Source organism: Melitaea cinxia, chromosome 25 (genome assembly GCF_905220565.1).
Source record: "Melitaea cinxia chromosome 25, ilMelCinx1.1, whole genome shotgun sequence".
Lineage (NCBI taxonomy): Eukaryota > Metazoa > Arthropoda > Insecta > Lepidoptera > Nymphalidae > Melitaea > Melitaea cinxia.
The window spans coordinates 10,473,155-10,488,446 of record NC_059418.1 but is presented as its reverse complement, the minus strand read 5'-3'; the positions used below and the strand labels follow the sequence as shown (position 1 = coordinate 10,488,446).

Genomic DNA, 15,292 nt, shown 5'->3' with positions numbered 1-15,292 from the left:
GTCACAGTGTGTAACGGAACCCCTATAACTAGGACTTCGCTTTCCTATGTCAGATATCTAGAAACACACCTGTATGGCCCATAAAGATATTTGTCACGAGTGATAGAAGAAATTAATTAATAAAACAAATAAACACATGTTTTGTAAGGGAAACCGCGATGATTTAACTTTAATACATTCTTTATTAAATTATTTATTAATTAAGCAATATGTAATTGCCTGTCCAGCGTGGCGACTACGGGCAAAACACATGAGTTCACGCAAAAATGGCGTAACTGACCTAAGTATCACAAAGTATCATAAGTATGACAAAAGTATCGTAACTGACTTTATAAAGACAATAAAATCTTAACACCACGATTCATTACCCGTAATCAACAATCAACGACTGAACATTCCTAGACATGTTCGTTGTATGTTGCAACTTGTTGATAGATAGCGCTCATGGTTCGAGCAAAGCTAGGCCGATCAAACGAAGCGAATGTTCCGTGTATGTTTCTACTTAGTAACAGATGGCATTCATCAAGTTACAAATCGCGGTGGCAAGGTTTTTATTATTGTATTTATAATCAAGTATGAGAATGTCTTGCTTTGCTAGCGTTAGTACAGTAATTAATGGTGTAGTTAGTGCTGTAGCTAGCGCTAATAGTTCATAAGGAGATCACACTTTACTCAATTTTTCTAGTTCCGTCTCCTATCACCATGTAGGAGAAACGGAACCCTAATACATTAACTTACATACTATAATTAATACATAAAAATTAAAATGAGTCACTACCTGTAACGATACACCTGTTCACATAATTAACCTGATATAACTCGACTTATATAGCTTATCGCAGGAGGGGAACAGATAACATTCGATGTGTTTAGACTCGTAAATAGATGTAATCATCATCATCATCATAGCATCATCACTTCAGCCTATCGCAGTCGCTCCTGGACATTGGCCTTTAAAAGTTCACGCCAAAAATGGAGTGAACTCATGTGTTGTCCATAGTCACCAAGCTGGGCAGGCGGGTTGGTGACCACGGGGCTGACGAAACAATGAAATATCATTCAATAAACACTGACATTTAATAAAAATTAACTTTCATATAATAACAAAATTGTTAAGGAACTTATCAGCTGATATTTTCTTAAATAAAATCAAAGGAATTTAAGTTTTTTCTTGCCAACAAAATGTACGTTCATAGGGTGCGACGTACTGATTACAACTGAAAAGTTGAGGAGTGTTCGTAGGCGGAACCAGGAAGGGTCATCCTATAACCGGTAACCCGGTAATCACGCCTTTCACAGCTAGGTTCTGAATTATTTCAGTTTTTGTCTAGACAATACGAGATGGCGGGACATTACACACTTCCTACTTGTTTATACTGACGTGGAGGCTTAACTTAGGTTGGAGTGGAAATGATGATATCTGAATCTTGAAATTGTTATATATTGTAGATTTGAATGGAAAATAAGAAACAAGTGGATACTTTATTCTTGTCAATTAATAAATATTATATTAATTTATCTAGTCGTGACACCGCAGCGGTGGCGTGTGTTTTTAATTACTTACATAATCATCTTTTTCTGAACCTCTGATTTAAAGGTTTCTATTTCTGACATATTTAATACTAATTCTCACATTTTTTTTACGAAAGAGGCTATAATTTTAAAAGGACGCAAGACAATAGCCTCATTAGCGTCGTGTTGATTTTACCTTGTTATAATGACATGGATTTTTGATTGAATATTTAATTTACAAGACACTCGCTCGTAAGACTTAATTTTTCTAATTCCGTCTCCTATCACCATATAGGAAAAACGGAACCCTAATACATTTACTTAAATACTATAATTAATACATAGAAATTAAGATGAGTCGCTACTCGTGACGATTCACCGGTTCACATATTTTACCTGATATAACTCGACTTATATAACTTATCGCAGGAAACACAGATAATATTCACTGTGTTTAAACTTGTAAATTGATAGATGTCTTCATCATCATCACCACACCACCACTTCAGTCTATCGCAATCCACTGATGGATATAGGCCTCCACAAGTTCACGCCAAAAAATGGCGTGGAATCATGTGTGTTGCCCATAGTATCCACGGTCAACATTTGTATTGGCCATATAGATGTTTGCCGTTGTCGGGTGTTTGTGCCGGTAAATTTTGTGTGTTTCGGGACCCCCGACTCAAGAATAGATCCTAGTGAGGACTGGTGAATGTGAGGCGTTTATATATGTATACGTTCTAAAATATAGCTCCTTTTCATCTTGTGATAGGGGAAGGAACTCCAAACTTCTCAATATTTACCTCCAAAATGGAATACCCAAAATAATTCCAATCCACACTACATACACGAAGATAAAAATCTTGTGACCGCAATTTAGGACTTGTCCGCAATTTGGGAAGATCAAGAAACACTCAAACTACGATAATCACCCATGGCTCATACAGACATTTGTCACGAGTGGAGTACGAACACGCAACCGATAGCGCCTCCAATTGTTAAGAGCATCTCGCTCCAAATCTTACCCTACACGACACGGAACAAGTGTCTAGGCCCGCGATAGGATTACAAATTGAATGAAATACAAAATTACATGTGTATTCCTTATTATTAATAGTTATTTAATCAAAAAGCAACTTAAATTGTAAGCGGACTGGACGCTGGAACGGAGGAGGTGTCCCTCCTCCGTTCGGTTTTGCCGATATATTGCGAAATACCTTTGATCCGCTTAAACCTAAAGATTGTTATGTAGTCATAAAATATTTGTTGTTCTGTGGAACTGGTGGCCATAAGTTTTAGCTTGTCGATAGATGGCACTCATGGTAGCACATCTGAATCGCGGTGGCAAGATTGTTGTCACAGTGTATGAAGTCAAGCAACTTGTTAATTCTCGCATCATCGACTTGATCGATGTAACGAATCTTATCTTGCGAATTTTTGCAGTTCCTTACCACGTCACTGTGTGTAACGGAACTTCTAATTATGATTAAGACTCGGCTTTCTATTCGTGTTTCAGGGCTGTCGTGATAGTCTAAGATACTAAAAGTAAATAAACTTTACTTTTTAACATTTACTATATAACTGATAAGTCTTTACCTAACTCACCTGTGTGCACTTGGCAGCCCGGTAGCGGTGCAGAGTGAGAAGTATGCAACAAATACACAAAAAAAAAAACACAACAAAAAGACAAAAAAAATATTTTTTTTATTTAATTAATTGGCGTATATTTTCTAAGTTAGTGCTATGTTTTAATAATAACTATATCGAAGGAGTAAATTAGAAATATTTAATAAACAATATCAAAAATTAACATTGCATGGACGCGATTTTATTAAGCAATGTATCAGATATATATTGATATACATATATGTATTATCTTGGATATGTACTCGATCATTGCTATTAACATATGAGATTTTAAGCCACATCTCAAAGTTTAATTTTTTGAATGTACTTATTTTATTATATCGATACCTCGGGGCTCAAAGGGCGTAAGCACCAAAACTCGATTTTACAGGAGAGCCAAAAAACAAAAAACGAAAAAATATTTTCGACATAACTTTCTCAATTATTGTCCTAAATAAACCATTCTAGGACCAAAAGTTTTATTTTTTTTTGATGCAGAACTTTGTATAATTATATTTCAAATAAATTTAAAAGTAACAAAAATAGCTTGTCTATACGCCTCGGAAAATCGAATGATTGGGGCGTTTACGCCCGAAAAATCAATGGATATTTGATTAGTGATGGTTGTAACCGTATTTAAGTGTATAATCTATGGTTGTAACGGTCAATTGTCTCACTTTTTCTATCAGTTTGTAGACAGCTGCTTTGTTTTCTTCATTTAGGTAATCGATTTAAGTGCAATTTTTATGAACTTTATTAACTTTTGTATATAATTATGTACTTTATTAACCTTTTTATAGATTTTATTACCATTTATCGACTCAGATAACTAATTAATTATACAAATACCTAATTATTGATTTTATCTATACTTAATAGCCTAACCTATCTAAAACCTATTCCAAAACTCATTTATTATAAAAAAAAATGATAAATAAAATTCACTTGTTATTGAAAATATTGTTTATTAAACAAAGTAAGAAAAAGACTCTTATTTTTATATAATTTCAGTTGTAACGAAACATCTTATTAACGTAAAGCAGAATGAACGATTAAAACTAAATTGTACTGAAATGGCAAGTACTTAGGTATCGCTACAAAATTTTGCGCTAATGTCTAATCTTCTGTTTAAAATGTATAGAAAATACAAGGAACTCTTGAGATCAATTATATATTATGGTAAAAGTTGGTAAAAGTTATTAGGTAATCTTAAGTATTCCTAGCTACTAAAACAGCAGACTCATTAAAATTTGACCATCTTTGAATAACGAATGTTTGACAAACATATTTATTATAAACAAATGATCTGTGAGGCTAATAAAACTACTGCTACTATTAAAAATCTATCTTACAATGAGAAAAATAAGTGCATAAACAAAATAAATTTCTGAATAGGATTCAGGGACAATGATAAATTCAATAATTTTTGCGTCACCTGCGTTACATATTATTTAAACAATTTCAGTCAATAATAGACTGTGGAACCATTAACATTACACATACATTTAATAAAATGACCAAAACTTAGGTACCTGCACTTACAAAACTAGAAATATTAAATTTGGTTAAAAATATTATCACACTATAACGTTTAACTTAAACATTAATGACCCTTAATCAAGAAATCACAATTACAAGCAAAGCTCTCGCAATCACATAATATATAGGTAGATATGGTTGACCAATTAAGGGATAATTGTTAGACGTATGTGTCATTTTATTTTAGAGTACATAAATGTATCTGGTAAGTTGATTCTTTAGAAATGGTTATGTTCGGGCTTAAGCACCACGTAAGAATATTCGTATCATCTACGGTGTCGTTTACTCCCATCACGTTTATGATTATTAACAATGATTGCTGTTACGACACAAAAACTGAAAAAATATGTTTTATTTTCTACAAAAAATAGGTCACTTTTTGGCAAATAGGAAGACTTTAAATATACAGATCGATAGAGGAGAAAAAATAAGTAAGGCTGCATTAAAAAGTCAATTTCGCCAAAATGGCGGTTACGCCCTTTGAGCCCCGAGGTATCGATATTTTCGTATTGTATGCTGTGAATGTTCAATGTTCGGCGCATGTTTCAATTTGTTGATAGATGGCGCTAATTACTAGTTGCAATTTCTGAATCGCATTGGCAAGATTTTTGTCATGGTATTTATACTCGACTTAAATTATTTCTGATATTGATATAAAAATATATTATCACAGCGATATTAGCTGTACCATGTATTTTTATATCAGTTTATTATAACAATATTAAAATTCCTATACCAACATATACAGGACTTGTAGGAATATTAAAAATAATTATAATAATTTTTCTTTTAATCTCTTAAAATTCTCTCTTGTCTCTCAATCTCTTTAATTTTTTTTTTCATGTTTCGAAAATATAGTATTTCAAAAATATACAGTTAAAATTTGACAAAGATATTTTTGGTATTTCATGTTGTAAAACCTATTTCAAAGGTCAGCGCCAAAGCAGGTAGTCGAGCCGGTTGGCCTAGTCAGTAATTATATTGTTCGGCGGAGCGCATCTGCTTCGGTTTCATCACCTGAGTTGTAGTAAAGGGAAATATCTTAGTTTTCAGAGCTGAAAAAACTGAAGATATTGAAGAGTTTGAAAGGACTGAGGGTATACTATATGGGGCTGCAATAGCTAGCTGATTACCGTTACTATAGTTACGATCTCTAATCTAATCTAATTTTCTTGAGAATTTCCCTGACTACAATTTTAAGCGCGTTTATCTCAAAACGACCGTTTTCTGCCTGGCGAACGGCAAAAAAAAAACTACTAAGTCGATTTGTTTCAAATTTCAATATGTTATTTAATATACTAACAAGTATCGCGAAAAATAAATTTTTTCGTCGATTATTTTTTATTTATTCACATGCAAAAAATGATTTAAAAAAAAAAATCGAAATTTTCGGCCCACTTTCAACAACGCGCCATTTCATTAAAAAAACAAATTTTTTTTTTGTTCATTTTACTTCCTAATAGGTTTATTTTTAATGATTAAAAACCCGTTTTTATTTTTTATTTTATTTCAGACCCACAGAAGAGCTAAATCATCGCGCGCCGCTCAGGTTCTTTTTTTTTAATGAGACTAACTTCAATGTCATCTTTAAAATCATTAATTTTTTTTTCTTTGTTACTAAATAGTCCTTTAAAAGTTTTAAAGTTGTAGTGGTTATATAGATTAAAAATAAAAAAAAACTTGTAAAAACTTATGTAATTCTGACCTTCTAGTCCACCGGGTCACCTTAATACCTATATATCAAACTAGCTGTGCCCGCGGCTTCGCCCGCGTTGAAATTAATGTGTCACAAAGTTTTGCCGGCAAACTTCCAGTGAAACTCTCATCAAAATCGGCTTAGCCGTTTCGTAAACCTTCCTCTTGCCAATGGTGAAACCGCATGAAAATCCGTTCAGTAAATTTTGAGCGAATCGATTACATACACTTTTGGGGACTTTGTTTATAATACACTAACTGTTGCCCGCGATTACGTCCTCGTGGTTATGAAGATATGTATTACTATTAAGATGTTTAACGCAAATTATTTTTTTATTTCAGTCACATGAAATGCTTATCAAACTGAGTAACTTTTTAAAAGGCACAATTTAGTATAATTTAATAGTTATTTTTATAAAACCTCTCTATACACCACATTTTTGGTTTTATTTTCAGGCTGTATATGTTTCATACAAACTATCAACCCCAATCAAACCCCCTTAGAGGTGGAATATCGTAAATCCGTTCTTAGCGGACGTCTGCTAACTATAATCTACATCCCTGCTAAACTTTATCTTTGTCCAACCTGGATGGATAGACCATCCAGCGGTTTTTGAGTTCTCGTGATGAGTGAGTCAGTGACCTTTCTCTTTTATATATATAGATTACGATGCATTATTTGGTCACCTTTCTACCATCTATAGAGCATACATTTTAAATTTCAAGTCTCTTACTTCAAAAACATAGGACTTTCATACAAACTTCCAACCCCTGTTTTATCCCTTTAAGGGTCGAGTTTCATAAAATCAGCTCTTAGCGGATGTTTACGCCCTATAAGGAACCTACTTGCCAAATTTCAAGTTTTTAGCTGTTATAGTTTCGGAGATTTCGTAATGAGGGAGTCAACCTACCATTCCCCGTTTTAACCCCAAAAAGGAGTTGACTTCTAAAGATACATTATTTGGACACGTTCTTACTATCTAAAGAGCGTACATTTTAAATTTCAAGTCTCTTACTTCAAAAGCATAGCACTTTCATACAAACTTCCAACCCCCGTTTTACCCCCTTAGGGATCGAGTTTCGTAAAATCCGTTCTTAGCGAATGCCTACGTCTTATAAGGAACCTACCTGCCAAATTTCAAGTTTGTAGGTGTAATAGTTTCGGAGATTTCGTGATGAGTGATTACATTTAAAATATCTACCTTACTTAAGGTATTAACTTTCATAAAATACTTCTTCAAACATTATGTGTTGTATAATATAAATACTTATAAAAACAGGCTTTATATACCAACATAGGTAGGCCTACAAAAAATACTTCTCGAATGAGAAAAAGATATTTAGAAGAATCTAATAACGAGAAAAAAAGGTTGGAGGCAAAAAAAAAGAATTATCAAAATCGGACTACTCTGTAAAAAGTTATGCGTGGTCATATCTTACAATCAGTGAATGAACAATTTAATTTCAAAATTAATATGGGTCCAACTTCAGGGTATATTCTTTCCAATAAAAAAAGAATTATCAAAACCGGACTACTCTGTAAAAATTGATTCGTGGTCATACATAAAAGAATAGAAGCGGCGACTTGAGAACCGCCTCCGTTTTTTTCGTCGGTTAAAAACTTACCAAATACAACTACTTCTCTCTCAACACTACTCTTTGTTATAAGAAACTAAATATTGCATAACCACAACATTGCATAGCAACTATTTTTAAATAATTTCAAACTGTAACTCGGCCGTCATTACCAAGTTATAAAACTTGTGGTTTGCAAATTCCCAATCAGACAATACACAGACAATTATTACAAAACAAAAAAGTAGTTTTGATGGATCGTAGCTTTACTGTCACAGAAATCAGCGGAAATAAACTGTCGTAGCTGTAATTACGGTAAGGAATAGACCCCGTATTCAGAGTATCAATCTATCAACTGTCCAAGATCCCAGGCCCCAGACCTTGACTTGTTTTCTAATGGACAAAATATATACATTAGAGTAGTGTTAGTGAGTGCAGTGAACGTGTACACACCCGCTAGCTGAGGCCTACAGGCAATTCGACTGTCGAAACTGAAAATTTTATATTTTTTTATTGCATGAAAAAACTACTTTTTATGTATATTTTCAAAGAAAAAAGAGAAGAAAATGCCATAAAATACACATAAAATCACATTTTTCATGAGCTTATACTCAATATCGATACTTAACAAATCATTCAGCGTAAAAAATGTAAAGTGCCTTTTTTCGATTTCGATATTATACGTAGGGACAGTCGAATTGTCAGATGTCAGGTGCGTTGTAAACTTTAAAAACTTTAACAATGAACTGGGGTGCTGAGATTTTTATATTTCTACTAGCTGTGCCCGCGACTTCGTCCGCGTATAATATGTACCGTGTATACATCCATTTTATGTATTTATCAAAAAGTGGTTACTTTAATATTACAAACAGATAGTCCATATTTATATTTTTGTATAGATATAGGAAAAATTGCGAACAAGAATTTTTTTATCATATAATAAAAACATTTTAAATAATTTTGTTTGTACGGAACCCTCGGTGCACGAGTCTAACTCGCTCTTGGCCGGTTTTTTCTTTAATTGTAATGAAACTTAGATCTATTCACTTTGCTGCAGTAATTAATTACAATAAAATGAAATTCGAAGGACTTGAGTTTATTTTTAACAGATCTTAATAATTGTGTTTGTTGTTGGCAAACGAAAAAGAATCGATTTCACTTATAGCCACAAGTAATACAACGTAAGTAGACGAAAAAAAATATAACAAACGCACTAGTCGTCACTACGACTTTCGAAGGTTTTTAGTTCCTTAATTGAGTAACCTAGTTTTTTTTTTATACAATTTTATACAATGGTAGGCTTGCGTTTGACCACTATCTCACCTGATGATAAGTAAAAATGCGGTCTAAGATGGAGCACGCTTATCTAAGAGTAACCTATTAGCTCGCGACTTAAAGATCCCAAGGTTATAGTTTTCTGGAAACACAGACGCTGGTAGAGAGTTCCATTCTTTGGCCGTAGTTTTAAGTTTGGTTTGATTTTAAGTTTAGTTTCCTTAACTAAGTAACCTCCTCCTTTTTTGAAGTCGGTTTAAAAGAAATTTGTTACGAAATTTACTAATTTACTAACCCAACTTTAACGAAATTTACAACAAAACACGTATGCTTTGTATGTTTTGTATCTGTTTAATGTTTTAGTAATAAATTTCCGTTGAAGCTCTACGCGAATATAAATCTATAACTCATTGGAAATTTGTTGAGAGTGGTAAAAACGAGAAATGAAAAGATTTGATGGCAGAGATGATCAAAATGTATGAGATGTCTCTGACACGCGACAGGAAATTACCCCTTAAGAATTATAATGATAGCTAAATAAAATTAGGTGTAATAATAAATTAATCAAATTATAATTACAAAATTGTAACATTATAACATAAATTATTGTTCCTTGCTACTCGTATATACCGATACATATACTCCTGTATCTTACAATACGCTTAAAGCACTATTAAAACGTCACTCTCAGCGTTACTAAGGTCAGCGTCAGTTGTTTCACAAGAATTCACTAACCATATTTTTGTCATAAACCTAAATATATATTATTACATAGTATGTAACAAAGTCGCTTCCTGCTGTCTGTATGCTTAGATCCTTAAAACTACGTAACGGATTTTGATGCGGTTTTCTTTAGTAAATAGAGTGATTTCAGAGAAAGATTTATATGTATAATAGATGCATAATATAGTGGAGGAACACTGATAGTTATAGTTAAATTGTTCCTTGCTGCTGTTGCTATATACCGATACACATATTTCTGTATATTACAATAAGCTTAAAGCAATATTAAAACGTCACTCTCAGAGTCACTAGGAGTCAGCGTCAGTTGTATTATACGAATTCACCAACTATATTTTTGTCATAAACTCAAATATATATATTTGTATAAAATTGATTGCTAGAAGTACCAGTTTGACTCCTGCATGAAAGACAAATCGGTACAACCATCAGGACAACGTGAGTTATTTAATAAAATAAATAAGCAAACAGATGTCTTGTATGGGACTATTAATTTCAACTTATGCGAGAAATCATCAAAAATGAGAGAACGGTATCATCGTGCAAGCGGTACACGAACGAGACCGTTCTCCCGCTGTCAAAAGTATCGTAACTGACTTTATATATAAGGGATAAAATTTCAACACCACGATCCATTACCCGTAACAGACCAATCAGCGACTGAACATTCATAGACAGGTTCGCTGTATGTTGCAACTTGTTGATAGATGGCGCTCATGGTTCGAGCAAAACTACGCCGATCAAACAAAAGCGAATGTACCGGGTATGTTTCTACCTCGTAATAGATGGCACTCATCAAATTACAAATCGCGATTGCAAGGTTTTTTTAATTGTGTTTATAGTCGATTATGAGAATGTCTTGCTTTGCTAGCGTTAAGCACAGCAGTTAATGTTGTGGTTAGTGCTGTAGCTAGCGCTAATAGTTTATAAGGTAACTTCGAAACGTCCCAATTTTTCTAATTCCGTCCCCTATCACCATGTAGGAGAAACGGAACCCTAATACATTTACTTACATACCATAATTAATACTAACACGAGACGCTACTCCTTACGATTCACCTGTTCACATAATTTACCTTACCCCTGCTGGACATCGATCTCCACAAGTTCACACCGAAAATGGAATGAACTCATGTATTTTGCCCATAGTCACTACGCTGGGCAGGCAGGTTGGTAACCGCAAGGCTGGCTTTGTCGCACCGAAGACGCTGCTCAAAGCCAGCAGTTGGATTGTTATCCCGCCATCGATTAGCTTCCTACTATCCTAGGTGGTAGTGGAACTGTGTTATCCCTTAGTCGCCTCTTACGACACCCTGCTGTGTGGTTACGGCAGTAAGATTATCGCCACCTTTTCTCTTTTCGTGTTCAGATAGGATACCCAAAATAATTCCAGTCCACACTACATACACGATGATAAAAGTGTCCGCGATTAAGAATTTGTAATCGACAAAAGAATGACTTTTATTAATAAAGGAACGGTTAATTGTAGTTGACATCTTTGTTATGTATAAAAAAATCATCAACTTCAGCGAGAACTACCAAAATCTCTAGAACTATCTATTAAATTTTGTAGTAAAATGTCGTTCCACCGCAGTCAGAGCGAAGTCACATAGATCGAAGTGTCACCCTGTTTTGATAGATGGCACTCATCGTCAGCTACGAATACTGAATCGCGGTAACGAGATCGTTTTTATTGTGTTTAAGTGAATCTGTTACGTTGGGATTACTTGTTTGAGTCATAAAAAGTCATTTGTGCTTTACATATAATTTTTTCTAGTTCCTTACCACGTCACAGTGTGTAAGAGAATACCCATAACTAAGTCTTCGCTTTCCTGTTTCAGAGATCTGGAAACACACTCAGTGAAGACAAAAAACCACTCAAACCACTATAATATATGTCACGAGTGAAAGAAGGAGCGGGAAGACTGGCGACTGACTACAAACTGCGCCCACGGGGTTGTCTATGAGATATAACCACAAATAAAAGCAAAACGAAGTCAATGTTAATAGATTGAAATCTCAGGACATTAAATTTTTTAAGCCGGCATAAATAATTGTGTTTGCTCGTAAACAAAAAAAAAACCAACTTCAATTACATCAACGAGTAATACAACGTAGATCGACGAAAAAATAGTCAAGTAACTACGCATTATCAAAGATTACTCAAAAAGTAGTTATCAAATCTCAATGAAATTTATATGTGACAACATGACAAACATCAGCTTTCGATTTAATTAAAAATTATTAAAATCGGTACAATCAGTAAAAAGTTATTGCCGATTTTCAAGAAATTCCCTCGATTTCTCTGGAATCCCATCATCAGATCCTGGTTTCCTTATCATAGTACTAAACCAGAGATATCTTCTTTTCAAGAAAAAAAGAATTATCAAAATCCGTACACCCAGTAAAAAGTTATTGCGGATTTTCAAGAGTTTCCCTCGATTTCTCCGGGATCCCATCAGCAGATTCTGGTTTCCTTATCATGGTACTAAACTAGGGATATCTTCTTTCCAACAAAAAAAGAATTATCAAAATCGGTACATCCAATAGAAAGTTATGCGGTATAATATAACGTAGGTCGACGAAAAAAGCGGCAAGTAAAAACGCATTATTAGATATAACTCGAAAAGTAGTTGTTAGATCTCAAATAAATTTAAATGGGACCAATTGACATACACCACCTTTTGATTAAAAAATTTTTTGTCGAAATCGGTCCACACGGTCAAAAGTTCTGATGTAACAAACATTAAAAAAAAAAAATACGGTCGAATTGAGAACCTCCTCCTTTTTTGGAAGTCGGTTAAAAAGAAGAGGCTATCAGTTCTACTGTATTTTTTGTATGTTACCTCAGAATTTTGTACTGGATTGACCGATTTTGATAATTCTTTTTTTATTCGAAAGGTGGTGCTTATCTTGTGTTTTTATTTAAATGAGATCTGACAGCGACTTTTGAACTGTCTCTAGTAATGAGTATTTACTTAACAAGGTCTACGTGTTGCATTACTTGTTGATTTAGTCGGTTTGTTTTTTGTTTGCAAACACAATTACATAAATTGCTTTCGTTGTTAAAATTGGTGAATAAATAATTAACGTTAAAACCTTATTGTAATTATAGAAGTTGATTCTGTGTATTTCTACTTTGATTTAATCTTTGAATAATTCGATTTAACACTGTAACTATTCTAATACGTATACCGTCCCTCGACCAATAGCAATGCAGTGTGTGACAATATCTTCATGCAATGTATGTTGAAGGAAAATCGTTGATGTAAGCGTGTTTGGATTCCGTTTGGAATTAGCTAGCGAAAGATAGCCTTTATCTCGTAGGTGAAATCTTGTCTACATTCTGCCGTAAATTTGTCATTGAGAAATAATTTTTTAATTTTTAATAATAACTAAATTAAAGCAATTTTAGTGAGTCATTTTTATGTGACGGTAGTTTAAAAGTAAATTACTGTACGATTCACGAAAGATGACCACAAATGGCGGCCGTCTGCGCATGTACACTCATGAAGAAAAGACTTAAGATAAAATAATATTTTAATATTAGTTAAATAATTTATGTAATATTGTAAACTAGCGGCCCGCCCCGGCTTCGCACAAGTATTTAATGGATGTGTTATACATATAAATATTCCTCTTGAATCACACTATCTATAAAAAAAAAATCTGTTGCGTAATTTTAAAGATCTAAGCATACAAAGACACAGACGGCGGAAAGCGACTTTGTTTTATACTATGTAGTGATGCTGGTTATGAAAATAAATCAAATGTTTAAAAATCAAATTTAATTTAAATTATTATACATATATTAAGTAACACAACATATATTAGTAAACACATTTAGTCGCTATCGCTTTTCTCAAGTTCCATGATTCCCTCTATCATAGTACTGGAGGGAATCGTGGAACTTGAGGAACTGGGGCCGGGTTCCATATTGAAGTCTTCATCTTCCGATGATTCAGGAAAATCCACATCTGTCAAATCGTCGCTCTCGTCAGATTCTCCTACACATATAACTAATTGCTCCGTAAGCACATCTATGGTGTGGTCACTTTTTATATAATTTTCTTCGATAGATTTTACTTTGTCACATAGTTTTTTCCATTCCTCTGGTCCCATCAGATTAACTTTTTCTTTAATCAAATCTATAACGCAGCTTATATTCCACTTTACGTTTTGACTACTCACGTAACCCTTTATAGAGGCCCAAGCCATTTCTATCGGATTTAAATCCGGATGGTACGGTGGGAGACGGAGAACATCGTGACCATTTTCCATCAAAATTTTGTCAACTGAGTATTTCTTTAATCGAGCTTTGTTATTTTTTATTATGTCGTATAATTGAGGTTTCAACATATCGGAATCAAAACTGATTCCATTTTTGGTAAGCCACGCTTGTATGTCGGATTTTCTGGAATTAGACGTTGGAGTCATATCATATTCTTTATTGTGGTATGGGGCGTTGTCTACCACAACAACGGAGTTCGGTGGGAGATTGGGCACCAATTGAGTTCGAATCCATTTCTGGTAATTTTCAAAATTCATGTCGTCATGATAATCTCCTGATTTTGTGCCCGACTTGAAAGTTAATAGTGCATTGGGCACAAATCCAGCCTCCGACCCGGCATGAACGATTACAACACGTTGGCCTTTTGAGATGGGCTTTTTTAAACCTGCCGTAGAACCGTCAGCCCAGCCCATGGGTTTTGCATGTGTAGCATGGATGTACGATTCGTCAGTATAAATGATTGGTCTATTTTGTCTTCGATATTCTTGGAGTTTTTTTAGGTAATTGATTCGTAACAACCGAATAGCTGATGTTTCTATTAAAACATTTCGGTTATTTTCTGTTTTTTTCCACTTAAATCCAATTTTTTTAATTAATCGACCCAAACTTGATTTGGATCCTTTAAAGTTAATATCTTGACATAATTTTGCTCGTAACTTTTCTAAAACTAGTAATTCTTTTTCAGTTAAATGAAAGTTATGAATACATCTCTTAATTACCCCTTTGTCAAAGTCATCAACGTCGGAGGCAGTGTTACGGCGCGGTCTCTTTTTACCAGGGGTTCTAAAAACGACTAAAAACGGCGAAGATTTACTCTCTTTTATAATTCCTTGTACTGTCGATACAGATGTCTTTGTTGCTTCGGCTGTTTTTTTGTAAGCTTCGAGTATTTTCAAATCTTTTGAAAAATATTGAAACACGTTGTACACCAAATTTCTCGACTGTCTATTTAAAGTATTGCCTTTTCCTCGTGGCATTTTTAGTCGGTTAAAAATAGCAAATAAGTTCAACACAATAACAAATCTCAACAAAAACTTA

General features: G+C 33.9%; 1 protein-coding gene across 1 annotated transcript; it reads right to left on the bottom strand.

Annotated features, from left to right (window-relative positions):
* Positions 1-13,806: 13,806 nt before the first annotated feature.
* Positions 13,807-14,667, bottom strand: LOC123666109. The gene has a single exon (XM_045600315.1). It carries the CDS (start codon positions 14,665-14,667, stop codon positions 13,807-13,809), a length of 861 nt encoding a protein of 286 aa, XP_045456271.1.
* Positions 14,668-15,292: the final 625 nt, after the last annotated feature.